The 23,124-nt window shown below is 39.1% G+C and overlaps 1 protein-coding gene across 1 annotated transcript in view; it reads right to left on the bottom strand.

Annotated features, from left to right (window-relative positions):
- Window positions 1–4,770: 4,770 nt before the first annotated feature.
- The window catches only part of LOC140226290 (steroid 17-alpha-hydroxylase/17,20 lyase-like), a 34,355-nt gene continuing 16,001 nt past the window's right edge, over window positions 4,771–23,124 (bottom strand). Inside the window, exons 2-9 of the mRNA XM_072306786.1 lie at window positions 18,056–18,229; window positions 13,586–13,679; window positions 12,860–13,018; window positions 12,334–12,545; window positions 7,855–7,977; window positions 6,592–6,831; window positions 6,164–6,262; window positions 4,771–5,030 (exon numbers count right to left, since the gene is read on the bottom strand). Coding sequence (XP_072162887.1) covers window positions 4,771–5,030; window positions 6,164–6,262; window positions 6,592–6,831; window positions 7,855–7,977; window positions 12,334–12,545; window positions 12,860–13,018; window positions 13,586–13,679; window positions 18,056–18,229 — 1,361 coding nt within the window. The remainder of the gene's footprint in view (window positions 5,031–6,163; window positions 6,263–6,591; window positions 6,832–7,854; window positions 7,978–12,333; window positions 12,546–12,859; window positions 13,019–13,585; window positions 13,680–18,055; window positions 18,230–23,124) is intronic.

The following is a 23,124-nucleotide window of genomic DNA, read 5'->3' as shown; positions in this document are numbered from 1 at the left end:
TGTGTCCGGTAATAACTGGAATCGTATCTATATTGTTTTTGGCTGCCTGTAGCTGCCTGTCAAATCGTATTATTTGTTTTATGTATCATAATTATGATGTTTTGTTCATTTGTACCTGAATGTCAATAAGTTAATACAATTTTTTGTGAAAAAAAAAAGAAACAAACAAACTTGGTGCTTGCCGGTCAGTATAGATAGCAAGATTCCTGGATCTGTAGACCGAATGTGCGAGTACCACCACGACCACTTAAAGAATAGCGCCATCATTCTAATGACAGGCAACCAAAGAATAAACCTTTACTTCCAAAACTCAGAAGGACGTCTTATAGAAGGACGTCCATTGTCTCACCCTTGACTTGGGACTGTCAAGCGCATGCGAGTTGACCAAAAAAAGGTTTAACTTTATCTCCTCAGACTATGAAGTCAACGTTACGTCTGGTTACTCAACAGAGTTCTGACGAAAATTGCACTGTGAAAGAAGCAGTTTAATGTAAAGAAGTGTGGCAAACAATGATGGTCTAACGATAACATGATCTCTCTTGGTGCCTAAGAAGTTTTAAAACTATCAGAAGACATATCAGAATACGTCCCCCTCCCACACAATAAGGGAGCTGCTTTTTTGGCATTCAAATCGGAAGAAAAGGTGCACACCTTGGCGGAATATTGAAAAAAGTAATACACAAAAAAAAATAAGAAAAATGAATATTCAGAGACAAAATTCGGAACACCAGCATGAATGGTCTGAGTGATTTGAGAAAGTTCCCAACAAGCTAAACTGGGCATCTGATGCCTCGGAAATTCTCTTTGTATCTTGTTTCAAAATGAATGTACTATAGGAAATAGCTGATAAATATACAGAGAGTTATGTTCCGTTTATGTTGTTCATATTTATGTTTGAATTACCTCTGTAACTCTTTGCAATGAATGTTACAAACACCTGCCCAAATACACGATGTTTGACATAATGTACTGTGATCCTACACATCTTATGGATTCATGTTCCATGAAATAATTGTAATATAGGTTTTCCCGGCCAATTTCGCACTTTTGTCAGTCCAATTGCTGCATTCAATTTACCAAAATTAAGCGTAGATGACATGTTCGGTATTTCAATTTTGTTATCTCAAAATTCAAATTCATTTTTTTTTAGCATTCACATTACCTTTAACCTCATTCTAATTGACACTTTTTTTTTTCAACTGAAATCCGTAAAACAAGCACCATTTCGTTATTCGTTCAATCAATTTAGAATATGGTCACGTTATCACGCATATATGCTGCGCTCGTTCATTCGAATTTCTCATGGGGCACCCAATTTAACGTCTTTTGCAGTAAATTTAGCACACATGTTTATGCTTTGGTTCTTTTTCTTTCTTTCTTTCAACATAGTCAATGTTTTGTTATAGATATCGTTACATTTCATATTTTCGTATTCATTTTAGAGATTTTGGCAGCAGTTTTTTTTTCCCCAATGAGTCTTCCAGTCCAAAGAAATAGTGCATGTGGCCACAACTAATCTGGCCGTTGAGCGCTTTATTCAGAGTGTGTCGGCCAGAGTTCTAGGAAGTCGAAGATATAATCATCAAAATGTTCCTATGATTCTTTCTTTGTCTTCTTGAGATGTACGTCTGTATCTAAATTGTGCTGTCATGACTGTAAGAAGATGAAGTTAATCTGTAGTATTGTACATGTAGGCCTATAATGACATGTATGAATAAAAAGGGCGGTGCAGAACAACAAACTCGAGTTATATAGGGTCAAAAATATGATACTTTTACTGTTTAACAGTGTGTAGATGAAACAAAAAGTCACACAGAAATACACATCTAAAAGTTCTCACATTTTCCAAAAAAAAAAAAAAATAAAGAAGATGTAACATTACGTTAATTTGAGAGAAAATGTTTGGAATTTGACTGCCCATTCGCGAGTTTAAATGACTCAAATATACTTTTCGGCGGGTGGAGGCGAATTTGAATGAACGTGGGGTACCGGCTAATTTGAATGTCCTTTTTACGAATTCGAAAGCCACATGTGTAAATTCAATTGATCGAAATGCTAAATTGAACGCACAAGTTGCAATTTTGCAAGACAAACTGTGCGATATTGGGGGATTTTGCTAAATTGAATGAACCATCTATCAATTGGACTGACAAATGTTATTTACGTTTGAATTCCGTTAGTATTGAAGAGAACAAACTTTGAAATACAATACTAATAAGATTTTTTACATGCTTTGTATTCTGGCAACATTTTTTTTTTCTTCTCTAGTACTAGTAGTGTGTTTATTCATATGGTATAAGTTATGAAGAATTCTGTATGCGCCAATTGTGTGCTGAGAAAGAATACGAACGCTGGCCAGGCCAAAGATATAATGTAGGTCAGCTCGCCTGGTACCTCCTCGGCTAGGCAAGCTACGGTGACATGAGAAGAACTTGATATCTCGAAGCAGCCGTTGTCATCTTTATCACATTTACATTGTGAAATATCTAAGTTTAAACAACTCAAATGATTCAAACAAGATTTTACATGACTCCAACTTGTTACGTTATAGACGTGATCAATCAAAGCAATTCAGTTTATTTCCATTTTTCTTCCATGAAACATAACATACGAGAATTACAAAATTATCTTTAGTACATATTAGATGACTATAGGCAAATGAAAATTAAAAATGATGAAGTCAGTGGAAGCATATACATAAACAAATCAAATTTGCTGCATCATATATGAACTGTAAAGTATTACGAAATGAGAGGTTTAACTGAAGAGTATTATTTGTCGACTGTGGGCAACCCATACAATCGATGAAAAAAACTTTGACTTTCTTACGAAATAGATTATATATTAAGTAATTCAAAACAGGGCAAACATTACAGGACAGACAATACAGGAAGCAAACAAACAAATAAACAAACAACAAAGAACAGCAACATTGCATGACTGTAATTGTTAATGTATAAAAATGCAAATATATGAAATACTTACAAGCTGCTAATGACACGTGAATGAAGAACAAGAGTAATCAAGGAAGTGGGTTCAGAATAACTAATGATTCAGCACAGCTGTGCTGATGAAATAAAGTATGCATTTATCATCTATGGGAATGATGACATGGGAATTTGTTATGGATGGGTTAGACACACCACCCCATTACCACTCAAAGAAAAAAGTTTCACCTCGAAAAAAAAAAAGAATACAGTGAGCGAACATTTCGTTTTTATTTCGTCATTCACAAAATTATAAACGATAAAAGTACTTAAAAGAAAGTTCAAGGGATGGTACAGCTTCGATTAAATGGGGCGTCTGATTTTAAATGCTTATCGATGATGATTTTTTTTTTTGATAATGAGAAACCTCTTATGAAATATGAAAGAACATGTAGTTCCAAGAGGAATTCAAAGTTTATTTGATGAAAATCTGTTTTGAAATGTCCAAAACAAAGCGATCCTAATAAAAGATTGGACCCATCTTTCATTCCGGTCTCTTGATTTTATTTGTTTTTTGATATCTCAGCCATTTCAAAACTGATCTTTATCAAATAAATTTTTAATTCCTCTAGAATTGTATGCTCTTTAACATTTTGTAGAGTGGTTTCTAAGTATCTCGCAAAAAGTTAAAAGCTGAATCGTCACATTAACCAATACTATATTATCTCTTACTGTTCAAATTTTTACATCAGATCTCAGGAATTTGATTCTGTTCTTGAGCCCGTGTGTCATATTTTGCCACTATCATGACTATGAAACAGATCATTTTGATTGCTATACAATGTATCCAACAAAGTTACGATTTTCACTGTGATATTACTAGTGCTGGAGGTTTCTATTACTCTTAACGTTCATAATCATATGGACAATTGATGACGATTAATATGGTGATTTCATTCGCACAATCTTAATTTGGATTAAATGTGCCTGTGCTAGTATCTACACTCGGCATGCTAGAATAAGATTGTCGTCAATCTCTTTTTATACCACCTCTGAATTTCTATAGATATTAAATGTATTAAGAGCGTATTGTGCTCAATATCATACCTGCAGTACTTGGTAAAAATCAAATTATTTTTTTTGTTGTCATACATCAGAAACTCATAAGATTCATGTAAACAACTTACTACTTATGACAACGCACTGATATACTTTGATATTGACAAAAAAAAAATGAAATTTTCAGCATGCATTGAACACCTACCAAATTGTCATGTTAATCATGTTTGCTACATATTTAGTAAGTAACGACAATGAATTTGAATGAAAATCAAGATTATACATAATTACGCTAACGCTCCTTTGAAAGTGTCAGTAATACGGCAAACTGGAACACAAAGCTGTACCACCATGCTATAAAGACAACTTGCCATCTTCTCTTCTCTCTAATTCATCATCCTCAAATTTCTCTAGCGACATTCTTTCTCCCTTCCTTTCTCAATGTCGTCCCTATCCAGTACCTTCTTCAGTATGTCCACTCTGATGGATATCAGATTGCAACTTATAATGCATTGGTTCTATACTATGAACTTTTTATTGTTAGCGTTGTATGCGACTATTTTCTCTCTTTTTATTTGTCATCGAGACCGCTTTTTGGGACCCGCGCACATGAAGTTTTATGATAACGCTATTACGCAGACATGATATTAAACAAGTTAAACGCCCTTCGAATCTTTGACAGTGGCAAGCAAAGATACAAGAAAAATCAATCGCGTTCATGGCTACATTTTTTAATGTGCTCAAAATCAATCTGTTTTTCTCAAGACAAGTGACATTATGATGTTTATTTCCTCCTCTCGCTGATCACGATTTCGTATGGTTTCAGAAGACGCCCGGCAGCTGTCTTTGGGATGAGGTTGATAAGGCTCTCACTCTCCTTGCCCGGTACCTTGGAGAAGGTGTAGTTCTGGAGGAACCAGGAGAAGATGAGGAAGAGGTCGGCCTTAGCAACCGCCTCTCCGAGACAGCTACGGCGACCCGCTCCGAAGGGCATGAAGCTGGGAGGGTGCTGGCGGACTGTGCCGGCCTCGTCTAAGAAATGTTCTGGTAGCGAGTAGAAAAACACACTAGAATGTTGGTTGGCCAGAAAATAATGACAGTTCTACTTTTTAATCAGACTGAATGAATGTTTCAATACATAATATTTAGTTAACATATTCCTACGAATCCTAAAGTAGACCCACCCATGAATTGCGCCAAGTGACGCAGTGCCATGACGTGACAAAAAATGACATCAGTTTATACGTGACGAGCCATGTCACGGCTAGACTTTCTCAACTATTCCCGGGGGCTATTCCTTTAGTCGAGGGTATTCTCTCATGCATATAGTAATTCTAGACTCGTGGGACATCTCGGTACAACTAGGCCCACCTTATCTATTGGTATAATACTGTATTGGAGCTTCCTATCTACTGATATAATATTCTGTATTGGAGATAGTGAGACACATCCGTGCAGTTATGCTAGAAAATGTCCTGAATGCCATACAGACGAGGGGTCCGTTTTATGAAGTCATCACATAAACGTCTTTACATAAATCTCAGAATGGCCAAAGTCCCTCATTATGTAGCAATGAGAAACTTTCAAAGAGAAGTTAAAGGCATACAATCGTGGCGAGTGGTCTGTGCGACACGGAGACGAACGCAACACGCGGCCTCCCCCATTCTGTATCAAATGTAGTGACCCCAAATGAGAATATTGCTGGCTCAATGGGTCAGCGAACAACACTCTAGACTACAAGAGCTCTGTGCTACAAATCTCCTAACCCAAAATGGCTGTCCGAGCGAGCCACGAGAGCTTCCGAATGGACGCACACTCTCAGTGCGCATGCGCATGAAGAGAGGCCAAAAGAGCCAAGCGTCGTCTGGCCTCTCTCCTCCAATCACCGCAGCTCGCGGTGACAATGTTTGTGTATGATGCGTACACACACACGCACACACACACACGTGTCTCAGTGGCAGCATTGTCCCACACGTTTATGGATATAGCACCGAGTCTGGCATTGCGCAATTGCATGCACAAACTTCTGTCGTTCGCAGTTTACGTTCCATAAGGGATGACTATCGTATGCCTTTAAATCCATTTCATGAATTTCTTTATAAGTGTGCCATTTGAGCAAACATTTTGTCATAAGACTTTCATGTCATGGACCCCAAGTTTTTAACAGGATTGCCTACCTGGCTTGAAGGAATCTGGGTCATCCCATTCCTGGGGCTCAAAGTGCATCGAATGAATGTTGATTATCACAATAGCTCCTTTTGGGATGATGCAGTCACCTAGTTCAAGTAATCAATGAAAATACATTACTGTCCTTATGTCTACAAAGTCGTAACCTCGACTATTTAAAAAATAAGATTTAACAATTACGAAGTTTCACTTTCATAGGACTCGACCGTTACATCCCGTAACGAAATTCCGAAATTTAAATGATTCCATTTCAGAAATGTCTTGGATGTTATGGAAGTACATTACGCCATACATTATACTCAATCCACGAAAGAATCGAGTTTCATCATTGGTTTGCCGCTGACCAGATTAATTCAGTAATTGCGTGACTGACGCAGGAACTAATGTGAATTTTACGTGCCTTTCGATCGATACTCACTTATCTTGGTATCGCACATGGTCGAATGTGGCAACGCGATAGGAGCGATCGTGCTGTACCGCATCACCTCATACAAAGTGGCCTCGGTGTACGGCAGAGTCCCGCGGTCCTCAATGGTTGGCACACGATCAAGGCCGACCACGGAGTCGATCTCCGCCTGGACTTTCTTCTGAATCGCGGGGTTCTCGGACATCAAGGCAAATGCCCAGTACAATGTGTCAACAGTAGTCTGCGTTCCAGCTGGTAGCATAAGACAGATAATATATATATATATATAGAGAGAGAGAGAGAGAGAGAGAGAGAGAGAGAGAGAGAGAGAGACTGTAATGTCTTGCTTTCCAAGGAGCCATGTAATTTTGCTTGAGTTGCGCATAACTAAGTTCACAAATTTCAAGGCTGGAAATCGTTGTTAGTGAGCTTACCTGAATGTTGCCGCTTAATAGTGGGACGAATTAAACATACAGGACAGATTTTTTAACAGTATAGTGCTTGTATTTCAATGGGGGTGTAAATCAAACCAAAACAAACAAAATTGAAATGAGTGAATGAGAATAATCGATATCAAATTTTGGTGTTATATCGAACGATCAGAGGGAAAGCTACAATTGCCATAATGATGGAGAAGCAAAATTGGAAAACCTCTTCAGGTAAGCACCCGTCTTATCACCCATGACATGTAATAATTAGTGTTTGAGCACTGATATAGTTAAGATTGCACGCCAGTACAAATACAAGTAATGAATTGCATCGTATATTCATGTATTCGGATATATGCATAGGGTCTCAGATACCATTATGGATACTGTTAAAAAACAACTGAATCACGCACACACACACACACACAAAAAAAAACAACATGTGATATATAAATTGCAGCAGGTCAAACTCGTCGTATCCGAGGTTAGTGAGATGTATGTGCTTAGCTCCATAAGACCATAATCTTAAAAGACTTGTATTTGTATTCTCGGGAAAATATACAAACTGATTTTCATTTCGGTGTGGAATGCGAGTGGTGTCAGATCTCATCAGATATGGATAAATCTTATGTACAGAGAACTTTTAGGTATTCAAGAATATTCATTCATATATTGAAATTACTGACATAACATGAAGCATACTTCCATGAGTCAATAGCGTAAAGAGGTCACACATGTTTGCAATTTTTAATTTGGCGATTTAAAGAAATGGAAGAGAAAATATTTTAAAAGGGATGACAATATCGAACCAGATCATAAAAGATCTGTCGAGTATGAGTATGCTTACCGCCAAAGATGTCCGATATAGTCTGTAGAATGTGTTCATCGGTCAGTTTGTCCACGTTCTCCCCTTCTCGCTTTGCGTCTTCTTGGGCCTTCAGCAGCATGCTGTAGAAATCGCTGATGTTGTCTGGAAAACGGATACCAATGGAATGAATCTTACTTAGTACTTTATTATCATGTCAAATTTGCAATGAATGTGCTCAGTCTAGAACACAGCAATAACGATGTTCTTGACTTCTCACCTTTGAAAGTAAATCAACAGATACATCAGGTAGTAGGTCTACATCTAAAAATGACTGCCTACCTTCGACAGGTATTGAGTGAACTGCGATTGAAATGGAATTTTGTCCGCTACTTTCCATCTGAATTTCGCAAGAAATTGCATCTTAATAAAATCTTCACGTTCCTTTCCGCTTTCCCCTTCTATCTGATAGCGGGAAGCCAGGCTTACTTTCATCAGCTCTCTCTTTCTCCCTCTCTCTCTCTCTCTCTCTCTTTCTGAAAATATGGATATACGTTGACTTCTCTTTATACATGGCAGCCGTGGGGGCCGTATAAAGGAATACATAAGGTGTCATCACTTTGGGCCCCCACACTTTTTTTATTTTACCCGGAAGTACGTAAGTAAAAAAAAAAAAATAGATAGAGATCTTGAAGTATGGCGGCTGTAAGGTTATGTTTTTTCTCTGAAGACCTTTTTTTTTTTTTTTTTTTTTTTTTGCTTGTCAGGTGAAAACACTCGGAAATGGAAGGGGAGAGAAGACTGAGCTGAGGACCCTTTTTTTTTTTTTTTCTTGTCAGCTCATGAAACCCGGAAGTGGGCCCCCACACTTTTGAAAACGCTGCGCCGGCCCTGCGCCGGCCTTTTGTTATGTCAAAAATATGCCACGGCAGCATCGTAGTGAGGATTAAAAAAAATAGTTTATAGCCGTTATATGGTCGTAATATTAGAACGCAACCAACATTTTGACATCTCGTGAAACGAGGAGGTTGTCCGTATAATTGGGACGGGATGTTTCCCGGAATCTTTCACCTTCTATTTTCAGTTTTTTCATGTTCTGCCCTGTTTTGTCCAGTTTCAACACGTTTTGTCAGGTTTTCATGACAAGCTAGGGTGTTTGATAGCCGCGTTTTCGTGTTCAATGTTTAGTGTTTGAAGTCTCAAGATACAATTATTGCTTTTGCATGGATCTTTACAGGAGTGTTCTTTTATATCGTGGGCACAACCTTGCTCCAAAGCTGCCGGTTCTCCACGTGACATCTATAGAAACCTTGTCAAAACGTAAAAAAAAAAGATAAGATCTTGATCACAACGTGAATATTTTGAGTAATCCCATCAGAACGTGACGGGCACAGCACCTGAGGGAACTTACTGGCATCCGTGGTAGAGCACGGGCTTCCGGGAGTCGGCCTCCTCTTTCCCGCACTACCTGTCACAGATACCGGGACTGACAGTGAGAAGTGATGTGCAGAGAAAGACCTAATGCTAGAGTCACACACGGCCGGGTCACAAAACGTATCCGGGTGAAAATGAGCCGGAATGGTCCCGGAATGAAGGGTAATTTATGCTACAGTCACACACGCCCGGATTTCGAACCGGTTCCATATGGAATTATAACCGTATCGACCCGATTCAAGCCCTAGAGACCCGTATTGATCCGTATCGAACCGTATAAAAATCCGCTTTTGATATCCCTTACTGAATCCTTTTCGACCCCTATCGACCCGTGTCAACCCGCTTCGACCCGAACCGACGCGGATGTAAACCTTGCATCGTCATCCGTTGCATTGAAGGTATTAATGCGGCACACGGCAAGGGTCCATACGGTTTTACGCTGCGGGTTGCAGCGGGTCGACTCGAGTCAATGCGGTTCGAACCGGGTCAATTCGGATATCAATACAGAATTGAAATCCGTGAGACAATTTTGAACATGACCAAAAATTTTTCACCGCCGTATCATAGCCCTTGGAATCCATCAGGAATTGACACAGGTTACGATGCGGGTCAATGCGGGTCTCTACGGCTAGGACCGGGTCGATACGGTTTAATTCCCTATGGACCAGGTACGAAATCCGGCCAAGTGTGACTCTAGCATAAAGCTTCGTTTACACCATGATCCGGGGGCCACGGCAGCCCCATTTGCCCGAAACGTAGGGGTAGATGGGACATTCTCCTGCTTTCCGCCCTTCGCATTCTAGTCTAGGGGTGGCATTCTTAAAATCTTCCTAAGTTTCTTCAGAAGCCAGAAAGCTAGGAAGTGCCTAGGAAAGACAGAATTGGTATTCTGAATTTTCTTCCTAGGAACTTCTTAATGCAAATTAGGCCATCCTTATCCCCTCACACGTCCTTTCTTAAGCCAATTCGAAATGTCGTATCATATAAGGAACCAACCAATGACAACTGCATATGACGTAGGGTTAGATACACGTGTGCGCGGCATGTCCCCTTTCTCATGCCCATTTCGTGCATCAAAGTACCTGTTGGGCGCAGTGAATGGCATGCGCCTTTCATGATGTTTGCAGCTTGCTATATCTTAACAACGTACTTAGGACAGGGGTTGGGTTTTTCTGAATATCTTCCTAAAATTCTTTCCCAAGAGCATTCTAGAATACCAACTTCTTCCGTAGTCAGAAATTTGCATATCTCAACCTCATTTGCACATCTTCCCAAGTTTCTTCCTAATATTTAGGAAAAAGGTTAGGAAGACGCGTAGGAAGAAACTTACGAAGATTTTCAGAATGCCACTCAGGATGAAATCCTGACTTTTAGGAAGAAATTCCGGGGTCATCCCACGAGACCGACACCCACGAGTCATACGGTCCACGAGACCGACATCAAAAATAGGTCCATGAGTCATACAGCCCATGAGTTCGACACTAAGCATAAAAGGCTCACGAGACCGACACTGAGCAAAGGAGGCCCACGAGACCGACACTACACAATTAATTTCTGTGAATGTATACCATTTCAACGCCTTTGCAGATGACTACCCCCCCCCCCCATATCATGTAAAGCAGATGTGCACTACAACACTGACCATTTTGTGGATAATTTTCTTGTAGTGAACTTCATTTCATACCTGGGTATTTTTCTAGTTGGTTGATCTGAATGTCCACATCATTTTATCATTTTTTGCTAAGTAGGTGTATACCGGTATATGGGCTTTTCACATAGGGAAACTAGGGTGTTTTGGTATTTTCGAAAGTAATGTTGAAACATCTCATGCACTTTTACTGATTTTTGTTTATTTTTTGATAAACACTCACATACGCAAACACAATTAAAGATCTTGAACCGTTCAGGGGGTGACGGAGGGCAATTGACGGGGTGATACCCTAGCAACTTTCCTTTTCCATCTCTTATACCTTCTTTATGTCATTATCTGGACACCCTATACAATTTATTAGTCTATAGATGGCGCTGTTAATCCTGTCGGTCTCGTGGGCCTTCTTTGCCTAGTGTCGGTCTCGTGAGCCTCTTTTGCCTAGTGTCGGTCTCGTGGGCCTCTTTTGCCTAGTGTCGGTCTCGTGAGCCTTTTAAGCGTAGTGTCTCTCTTGTGGGCTTTCTTTGCTTAGTGTCGAACTCATGGGCCGTATAACTCGTGGGCTTATTCTACTTGATGTCGAACTCATGGGCTGTATAACTCGTGGGCTTATTTTACTTGATGTCGAACTCGTGGGCTTTATTTACTCGGTATCGAACTCGTGGGCTGTATAACTAGTGGGCTGTATGACTTGTGAGCTGTATGACCCGTGGGCTGTATGACTTGTGAGCTGTATGACTTGTGGGCTGTCATGACTCGTGGGTGTCGGTCTCGTGACGTGCACCCGAAATTCCTTCCTAGGAATACCATCCTTGTTCGTTCCAGTTTTCGCCCCGGTGAACATAATAGGCCTAGCTATCAGTCGCTGTTCTCACGGTGTCTGGTCAGGCTAGACTATCAATGTTTTCCGTCGCGTCCCGCTACGGACCGCCTCCAAGTTTTGTTTCGGCCTATTACGTGCCGTTTTGTTTCGTTGCGTTTACCCCGTTTTATCGCGGCATACAAGATTCCTCATTAGCACCGGGACTGCCGCGGCAATTTTTTGACAGTTTAAAAATCTGACACGGCATCCACGGTAATCACGTTTGTTTATCCCGTTTCACCACGTTGTTTCACGTCCATCCCATTTTGTCCACGGTGGCCTGAAACTTGGCTGCCGTGGCTGCCGGAAACATGGTGTAGACGCAGATTAACAAACTTGAATACGGGAAAAATGGCAAAATCTCATGCATCCCGCGTGCGCGCTCTACCTTGCGGACAAACGGGACAGCATGTGCAGGGTGTGACCAAGGAGTTACTATAGGCCGGCCTCCTTGGCATGCAGAGCCTACCTCGTTGGTACTGTATAACGAAGCAGAAGCAGAATGGGGGACAATGTAATAATGTACGCTTTGTGCTTTTGTGCGATAGTAACAATCGCCTGTATCAAGAAAGCTTACCAGGGTCGTAGGCTTTCTGTCTGTGTTGCGCCAGTTCAGATTTAATGAACTTCTCCATCCCAGCCTTGAAATCTTTGATCATCCGTAGCCCGCTGGTAGGGACGCACTTGGCCCATGAGAAGAAGTCGGCTGCAAGACCGAGACCGAACTTATTGTTGAATTCGTCATTCAGCTGCATCCATTGCTTCACTCTGGGGTCATGAAGGGCGTAGCTAGATCGAGAGAGAGGGATATACTAGGTTCAATTATAGAAACAAAAACAAAAATCATGTGTTAAAGGAGTAAACGTCCTGGCGACGCTTAGATAGGGCTGGGTAGAGGGTATAGGGATTTAAATCTTGCACGAAGAGGATGAAGGTCCCGCTTCCCTGGAAATATCTCAAAAAATCTTTAGGAGCAAGTGTACGTTATATCAAATTCCATTGATTTGTGTCAACACATACATCATTGCTTGTGTTTATGTGCTCATTTTGTATGTTTCCCTGAGATCACCTGATGCCCATGCCGTGTGTAATACAATGTGTACCTCTTTCCAAAGCACATCTGTGAAAGGACATTGGACATGATCAGGGTAAGGAGGAGTCGAGGGTCGATCGGCTTCCCGTCATTCTCTGCTAGCTCCTTCTCCACCTTCGGGTACACGCTGGAGATCAGCTTTTGCACGGGCTTGCCGGTTGCAAAGTGCCTTGAAAATAGAATAGAAAAAAATGGACAATATTTTGACAGAAAGCAATGATGTGAGTACTTAATAATCATGATATTGGTAGAACTGCTACTACTTTAGAAATGAAATCTCATGTTATATCAATGGTAACTGTAGAAATGTACACATTTACAAGTATGCAAACACACTGTTACCAGTAAATAGGCAAACTGCACACAACTGACAGGAATGTAATAATTTGATGTCAAATACACGTATGCGCATGAAAAGTGACCATTTTGTCTTGTTCTCACACATGCATATCTACATACATTATTTTCATTTTCACAAGGAACTTAGTGGATAAGTATGAAGATACGCCCATGCCAAATTATTTTACTCAAAACGATTTTGTCAGAAAATTACGCCATATTCATTAGCACGTGGGGAAGTTATGTTTTGTTGTGTATATATACAATATGTAGCTTCAGATATATACACATAGGAACAATTTTTGTGTTTGGGAGAAATTATTTGAGGTTCACCTCAAAGTGCCTTTCAGCCTGGACAGAGTAGCCTACTAGTAAACAGTCAATCGTCCTTACATACCTGAGTGCCGTGTGTCCTAGTTTCCGATGAAGCTTCCACGTGTCAGAGTAAGTACTGAAGATAACATCCTTAAATCCATCCGTATAGAGCTCAGCTGCCATGAAATGTAAACAAACACAAACAAACACACACAAAAATAAGAGAATACTTGCAGGAGAATGATATTCTTGATAGCCACCAATCAGCGTATCGCCCTGATCATAGCGTAGAGACGTTACTTACTGACCAAACTGATCAAAGTTTGAGACAGATAGATGCTGGAAATGTCACTGCAGTTGTTTTACTTGATATATCGGCAGCATTTGATACTGTGGACCATTCCATTTTCACCCAGACTCTTAGATCTGTGAGTGTCACAGGACTTGCATTAGAGTGGTTTCAATCTTACCTTATACCAGCCGTTCACAGATCAATGACAGTAACTCTAATCCGGTTACATTTAATTTTACTTCGTCTCGTCTAGATTTCTGCAATTCTCTGTTTTGCATCCTTCCACAAAAACAACTCAGTAAACGGCAACGTCTTCAATATTGTGGCGCTATAGATTGTATGTTTGTTTGTTTTTATATTTCCATATTCCACATTTCAACAAATACATAAACCATAAACATAACAATACAAACGCATGGATGAATTGTGAAGTACAGCTTATAAGACAATTTAACATGTGAAATATGAGGAATCTACATTGAAGCATTGCTTGTAGGGTGTAGATTACCAGATGCGCATGTGAGATTAATTCTTACTTGACAATGCTTGATGCATGCAATTGAAGGAATGACAATTTGTGAATTGGTGAAATATAAACGTCGAAGAATAAAAAAGAAAAAGAAAAGACTAAGAAAACAATGTCCGCGGCACAAGACTTCTTGAGAGATGCGTGATCACCCGAGCGAGGTACAAGTCAGATACAGTGTACAATAGCAGAAATACAAAATATGCACAAAGGAGGTTCAGGAGATAATAAGAAATCACGAGCGAGGCACATGTTACATAATCGATAATGACAGTAATACGAAGTATGAACAGAGAATGTCGAGGAGCACTGAAGAATAAGTATAAGTATGTGTTCAGAAAAACTAGTTTAAGTTTATGCTTAAATGAATTAAGAGACTGAGATTGGATTATTTCTCTGTTCAACTCATACCAAAACTTAGGTCCTGTAGTAGTTAATGTTTTTAAAGCAGATACGGTCCGTACAGGAGAAAGATGAAAAGAATCTTTTTGTCTAGTAGGGTAAGAAGGAACTTCAGTATTTTTTAACAAACATCGAATAAACACATCAGGAAGACCACCTGAGTTTAATTGATACATAAATGATCCGATATTGAAATAATATAAATCCTGGATTTTAAGTGTTCTACTGGAAAAGAATAAGGCATTCGTGTGTTCCAGAAATGCAGCGAAGTTAATTATCCGTATAGCTCCTTTCCGTATCAATAATAAAGAATTACGTCTAATTGTATAGCAGTTTCCCCATGCCAGGATTCCATAACCTATATTAGGCAATAAAAGAGTAGAATACAATGAATGCAGAACATGCTTAGGAAAATACTGTTTTAACTTATACATAACACCTACATTTTTTGATAATAATTTACGCAGAGAATCAACATGAACTTTCCATGTCAACTTCACGCCAATTCCACGTCGTTTTATACGAACAACTTGCCCGGTAAAATATTGATATTGCTAAAAAAACCATAAATTTTGTCTTAATCAAATTCAGTGACAATTTATTAGCCTGAATCCACTTAAATACTGACTTTAATTCAGTATTAATGGTATTCAGTAAAACATGAGGGTTTCGATTCGAATAAAAAATACTGTATCATCGGCAAAAAGTAGAAAATAGAACAGAGAGGACGAACTGCGAAAATCATTCATATAAAGAATAAACAGAAGAGGACCTAAAAGGGATCCTTGCGGTACCCCCACAAGTTATAGGCAGTTATAACCACTCCAAGGCCCTTCCACGAATCCCATAGTGTTGTAATTTGTATAATAATATTTCATGGTTGATCATGTCAAAGGCCTTGGTGTAGTCAAGAAAGAATACTGTGTGACACTTGGCATCGATCGCTTTAGTAATTTTCTCTATCATTAGTGAAATAGCATGAATTGTGGAATGCTTTTTGCGAAAAGATGACTTACCTTCACGAATAAACCAACACATACTATCCCAATACTTCGGTCCCTGTAGAAAAACGTATTAACTTCAAGATTCTTCTTCTTCTCTACTGTACATTGCACAAATTTGCCCCTGCCTACCTTCAAATACTCTTCATCTTCACCAACCACCACGAAATCTCCGTTCATCGAACTCGCAAAAATTTCAGCTAAGGTACCTGGATTCAAGCATAGTTGCGGGGTCGTGCTTTCTCATACATGGGCCCAAAACTTTGGAACAGCCTTTCGATATCCCTACGACATGCACCTTCTGTTGATGCTTTCAAAAAGAACCTAAAAACCTACCTTTTTTATTTGAATTGACAATTATTGTTTACCTATACGTATATTGTTTGTTTGCTTATTGTTAATGTCTTCTGTGATACTCGTAATACTTCACAGCACCATGCGTATATATATATATATATATGTATATATATATATATATATATATATGTATATATATATATATATATATATATATATATATATATATATATATATATATTTTTTTTTTTTTTTTTTTTAGGTAGAATTGAGCTCTTCATAAGATTCTCTCTATAATTAAACGGAAGGCTCATCATAACCCACGTGGTTTCTTTTCTTCACCTTCCACGGTATTTGATGTAATTCGAGTTGTAGCACCTATTCAGTTCAGTTTAGTTGTATTTTCAGCAAACATTACAATACCTTCAGTGTCATGAATGTGTATATTGGTAGGTAATATGATGTATTGTGTGGTTGCTTAGATGTGTATGGGTACAGATTGTCCAGATTAGCGGATAAGTTTCTGTTTGTGTCAGCTGCTATTACATACATGTGGAAGGAAAGAACTCACCCAATCCAGAATGTTCTAGGCAGTGCCTACATAACGGCTATTAAAGTGATGCAATACACACACTGTATGGATAGTACATGCATAATAGCCCAGTGTTTGTGGTACAGTGTGTAACTATTTGTAGGTATGATGTCATGCACAAAACTAGTCAGTGTGAGTCAGGGTGCCTGGAATGATCTTGAAATCACAAGTATAGATAGTCATAGCTTGGAGATAATTTCAGAACATTCCAGAAAGGGGTGAATGGACCTATATATATATATATATATGTGCCACAGAAATACCCAACACCTTTGCTTTGAGAGTTACGGTACGTCACTTCCGGTTCTGAAGCGACTTGATATACGAGTAGTCAGTCCTGTGTTACCTGCTGACATGCCATATTATTTTGTGGAGATAAGGCGTGAGAAACATATTGCCTGGAAGACATATTGCCTGGGAGACATATTGCCTGCGGAGAATTGATTCGCGTACATTGGTGACCGACTCCATTTTCATGTCCATGGACATAGCTACTTTGAAGCGGTGACGGGCTGGATTCCTAGCTTGATATTATTTGCTGGAAGATCATTCACATATTGACTGGACATGGTCGTCACAACGTCCGGATTCTACACGTATCGCTGTGGATTTATGCTTTGGATTTAATACAGTAACCTGTGCCCATTAATTTACGTCAGAAGAATCATTCATCTGTGCATCGAACATCAGCTAAGAACATTTCCAGGGATTACATGTATGGAGCCTGTAATTATTACTTTCGACGGTGATATAAGTGATTATAGTAATTGTTTTACCGATTGATCATTGTCTGTACTGAAGATAAATACTTACTACTAATAAACCGCCTGAACATATTGGTTCTTTTGTGCGATCATTCCCAGTGTGAGTTTGGTCGTAACACTAAGTACAGCTAAATATGCGATCAATTTGAGCATGCTTATAGGGGCAGATCTCTAGATGTAAAGGACATTACGTCACAACTGCATTTATACAGTATTACACTTCACATGGTATAATCCGATATACCTACAAATGGCTTGAGGATTTTTCCAATACACCCATCTACCACTTGTGTTTTCTGTTGCATCATTATAAATACACGGAAACGGTAACAAAATATGATTATAACAACAGCGACGATAGCACTAGTTGTACGAAAAATTAATGAAATAGGTATTACGATCAAATTAATGATTATTAATTTCTCCCATTTTTTTGTTCAAAAGTCCGTACATAAACAAGTATCAATTTCCGTGTTCAGAGTTTAATAGAGCACATACTGACTTTTCTTTATCACAAGTAGTATACAATGTAGGACATTAATATGGGTTTCCAATTTGACAAGTCAAGTGGCAATTATACTTTGACAGCACGGTACATGTAATGCACAACCAGCTAATATCCCACTGTCAACGTCTAACATTTTAAAGATTTTTCAGTAAACAGCAACTGTTTCTTACATGAGTAGAAATCAGGGCGTCCTGCGAACTCCACATCCTGCTTTATCACAGCTTCCTTTATGAGGTCTTTGCGATTTAAGACCACCATCCATCGCTGTCCCATCTTGAGGCCAAAGATGTCACCGTACTTCTTGGCCCATTTACCAAACACTACCTCTGGGCTGTCAGTCATGTCTTAGAAACAGGAGAGATGGAAAAACTAAGATGTTATGAACCCAGTGAATGATACACATTCATGGATACCCGGCTATAATCACTCATCAGTCAAAAAACAAAACAAAACGAAACAAAACAAAAACAGAACCTTTACAAACAGTTTACATAAACTATCGTTATCATATTATGCAGGCTATATAGTAAATTGCGCTTATCATTACTTGTTCATTCTAGTTCAATTCATTTTATTACCGCCTGTATGTAATTTTGAAATGTGTTTGTCTGTGTAGCCATGTACGCCACTTCATTCATGAACATTTTCTATTTTACGGACAATCAATAAATTGAATAAATGAAATGAAATTGATATACACACATGAAGGTCCTACATAATGCAAACAGAATTCCGAATAAGGCTATAGAAAACAAGTACCACAATAGAAAGCAAAAAAAAAAGAACAGAATAGAGAGAGACAGAGAGGGAGAGAGAAGACGAAATGGGGCAGCTGAGGCAAAATATCTACACTCTTAAAGGTATTAGCCCACATTTGCAAACCCACGAAAATCAAAACTGCATATGTGACAGGCCCAATATGACTTCAAGTACAAGTTGTAACAGTAGCATACCTCACCTGTTGCTCTTTGTCTATACCATTCGATAAAAGAGAGAAAAATCATCGTTTTAAAATCAATTTTAAAACCGGGTCAACCCGACCCAAAATCGAACTACGAGCGCGGGCTAGCTACGTACATGTATCGCATGCATGTAGTACGTGCGTGGACCGGAGCTAGCGAGCGTTATACGCATGCATACGGTGCATTTTCATTTATTTTTATGAAAGTAACGGACCAATTGGAACGAAATTTTGCACAGGTGTTACTGCAATCATACCCAAACTCCATTCTAACTATGAGACAAATTGCTGCAGGTTTACAAATGTGGGCTAGTACCTTTAAAGCCCCTGTTTCACTATGCCGTTCTCGCCACGATTTGACAATTTTCTCAGATAGGGAAGGATCGGGTAAAACATGAGTCGATGTGGACATAGCTTGATGTTAGAATGGTCTAAGAAAGCTCTATTTACGACTAACACGTGCTTGCTACGCTCTTACTACGATGATCGGAAATGAGACATTACAATCTCTGCCGCTGCAGTTACGCTTTAGAACGATGTAACTACCTGTCAGTGCGATATTGCCGATGTTATCCGATCTCTGAACACTGTATACGCTCTGAACAATCTATTCGATCTTATCACCCTGTCGATTCCTCCGTCCAGAGAGCTGAAAAGTGCCCGATGCACCCCGATTCGGCCGCCGGTTCTCAGTCAGTCAGCTTATTAGCATGCAGAACCAAACAGATATACTATGGACCTCGGAGAGGCTCCTCAGCTCACGGTTCTTCTGCAGCAATTCATTATTACTCAAACACGTGCTGATCTTTCCAAAGCTTTTTTTTTTATTCCTAGCTTGCTTTTATAGTCAGTCTTCTTCCAGTTGTGGATGATTTCATATCCTTCAAAATTCTACCATGTCCTCTTCTTCGATCGTCCTCTGTTAGCATCACGTTCAGTCTCTCTTTCTTCGCCATGTGGGTAGCTGCTTCGCTGCTTTTTTGTCTTTTTTGTCTTCATCTCTTAATGTCTCTTCTTCTACTTCTTCTTCTTCGATAATTTGCACTCCTTCTTCTTCATATTCTGCCTCGACAGGTGCAGCGACAACGTCCTCCTCCTTCTCCTCAACAGTCTTGCCTCTCAATCTCTTTGATCTTTTCTGGCAGACATTTTGGCTGCGAATTTTCCAGCGAATCGGCTGCGTCCCTTCTAGAGCGGTGAGAGCGCAAGACGTGAGTACGTGATTGAGTCTGGGAAACCGTAGGAACAGCGTAGCTAAAGCGGAAACAGCGTAGCTAGGGTGGAAACGGCGTAATTACAGCGGGAAGGAAGCGTACTGAGAGCGTTGTAGGAACAGGCCTTGATTCTATACGAGAGTAGAGAACGTAGTGACAGCGACGTTAAAGCGGGAAGGTCGTGGTTTGATCAGCGAAAAGCGGCGCAGCGGCGGGACCACGTCGGTGTCTAGTTTACTTCCCGTTCTTGTATCGATGTTACGCTCATCTCGTGGTGTTTACACTGTCACTACGCTATTTGACAGAATTTTTTGAATTTTGAATTTGAGCCCTATAGAGTATACATGTAATACACACAAGCCAATGGAAAGTATTCACCTCATACAAGCTCTGCTGGTTTATGTTGATCTATTCTGTCAACTCCCTCCCTTCCCCCTTCTCTATAACTCTGCTTAACTACACTCTGTTTTCTTTTATGAACTTGTGGTACTAGATATTAGTAGCTGAATTCATAAACAATAAATTAGTCATCACACAGTTTTAATGATTGTGGTATCTTAATGTATTTCTTTGTTTTAGCCACCATTAAAACATAGTTCAAAATACATAAAGTTAATCTGTTTGATAAATCAAAGCCTTTTACAGTTCTTTGTGTACAATTAGGTGATGATGATTCTCCCTCATGCAAGGATACCTGCATGTAGACCTATTTATATATTCATCTGTACAGAATTAAATCGGCTCTGCATGCAAGATTTTTTTTTTTTTTTTTGGGGGGGGGGAACCCCCAATGTGCATCATTTTCCAAAGTGCCCCTTAGAGCAACTTTACAACCTTTCAATGTGCAATTTCTCATATGATGTTATAAGTCAGTAAGTCGAAATATGAAAAACGCATTTATGATTTCAAACAAAAACAAAAAAAAATCAGAAATGCGACCTTCACTATCGGGCTCACACCTGCATGATGGAATATCGCTGACTGCATGAAAAAAAAAAAAACACACCACATATCAAAGATTCTAAAATAAATGAAGAAAAAAAATAATTAAAAATCAGAAAAGGCAGTTTGTCAAGAGGTGTATAGCTGCTGATACCGAGTGTGAATTCCTCTACAAACTGCATTTTGGTTGGAAGATGAAAGCTTTTCTGATAAAATTTGAAGGGACTATGATTGGGTGCATGTACAGAAAATATTTGATTTTTTTTTTTAGTAAAAAAAACTCGTAGTCTGGCTTAGCGAACCCCCTTGGAAATTGGATGAAAGGATATACCTCACTTTTTCACGTTACCGAAAATGAAACACCTTATTTTTCCAGCTATTTCACGGATTTTCCTTTAGGTGATACTCTTGACGGCGTATCACCTATTATGTTTGCTCGAAATTCCCATTTCTTTCTGACGAATTTTGTGAACAAAGTATCTCAATAATAACTCAGCCAATTCATATGAAATTTTCAGTCATCATAATTATGTCATGACAATATCTCAGCACAGCAATATTTTCATGACGATGACTTATCTGTGACGTCATCTAGGCGCCATTTTGTGATTTTCAATGATCGATCATAACTTCATAACTAAATGTCATTTCTTTACCATTTTCGGTAGACATAAAGTTTAAGTCACGTCTGATCATCCTGTACTACGCTAATTACCAAGGTCACCATGACACGCGCGCACGCGCGCGTCAAAAATTTAAAATTCTCAAAACGACTTCCCGACCGGTTTTCTCGAGGTTTCAAAAAATTTTGAGCGTTTCAAAAAATTCAGCGCGTGCGCGTCCGTCCGCACGTTTTCGCGCGCACAGTGCGTAAGCAACATGAAAATGCACTTTTTCGTTTTTCGACTCATTTGTATTTCTGATACATTAAGTAACAATATCCATTGATTTCAGATCGATTTTAACCGATAACAAAGGAATGCACTGGCGTCAAAGTTAAAAATCCGTGCGCGCGTCTATGTGTAAATATAGTGAAAAACATGTCTTTGTTTATTTCGCCATGGCTCTTTAAAATGTCAGGTAACCCTATGTTTTTATTACATATTACAAAAGCATATGAATTGTAAATAACATTTCAAGTATCAACATTTCCATGAATACTCTATGTCATCATATTGTCATCTGAAATTTAAAAAAAAAGGGGGGGGACTGAATTTTTTGAGGTACTGTTTCTGACATTCATTTGCTGGTATCTCCGTTGTTTTAGCTCAATATTATCCCAAACTCGGATATGTTGTACTTTGAACATTTCTCTTTTAAGTACATGTCATTGTTTTGCAGTTTGATAACGTCATCATATTGGAAATTGTGATTAAAGGCAAAGACTCAAAATCAGTCATGTTGTTACGTGTTATGTCTATGGGAGGTGATTTTTTTCATAAACCATGCATTGACTTGATAACGTTTAAGCACCTTTACCTCAGCTGATTTTGCTCCATTTCCTCTGAAACTTAAGTATGTTGTAGTTGAGACAATGAGCTGCAGTAATCTTGCATTTTATTTTTTCAAATCTCCTCATCAGGCTGATAATTTTGCAGCTTAAAACTGAAAATGAGAATGGAATGTGGACGAAACAATTCCTGATTTATCTTTCACATATAAGCTTAAGTTCCTCGTAGTATTTCCTCGTCGAGACGTATAGCTGAGAGGTTAAAGGCGACGTCTCTGGCGCCAGAGACGTGAGGTTGCACACGTGCGGGTTCGAAACCAACAAGAATACGAAACGAAATACTTCGTTCTTTTACTTTTTTTTCTTCAATTAGGCCATGGGGTGAAGCTGAAAAAGAGGCTTAGAAAATGGGTTTCGTTCCAGCAACACTGGCACTACTTTCTGAATGCGGAAATGTGATGTTTTGTACATCCTAAATATACAGTAAAAAGTTCTCCTCGACATATCCTGTAGTTTTTGCGAAAATCCATATTTTATAAACTGCGACCAGCAGCCCAATACACATATCGTAATGGGCCTGCGGATTGTAGCATGTAGGATCATGACAGGGTAGTATCGCGGACAAACGTCAACCTTAAATCGAACAAAAAATTTTCAATTTGAAGACTTACA

Source organism: Diadema setosum, chromosome 3, assembly GCF_964275005.1.
Source record: "Diadema setosum chromosome 3, eeDiaSeto1, whole genome shotgun sequence".
In the NCBI taxonomy this organism is placed as follows: Eukaryota; Metazoa; Echinodermata; class Echinoidea; order Diadematoida; family Diadematidae; genus Diadema; species Diadema setosum.
Note: the sequence above shows the minus strand (reverse complement) of the source record. Positions and strands in the feature narration are given on the sequence as shown.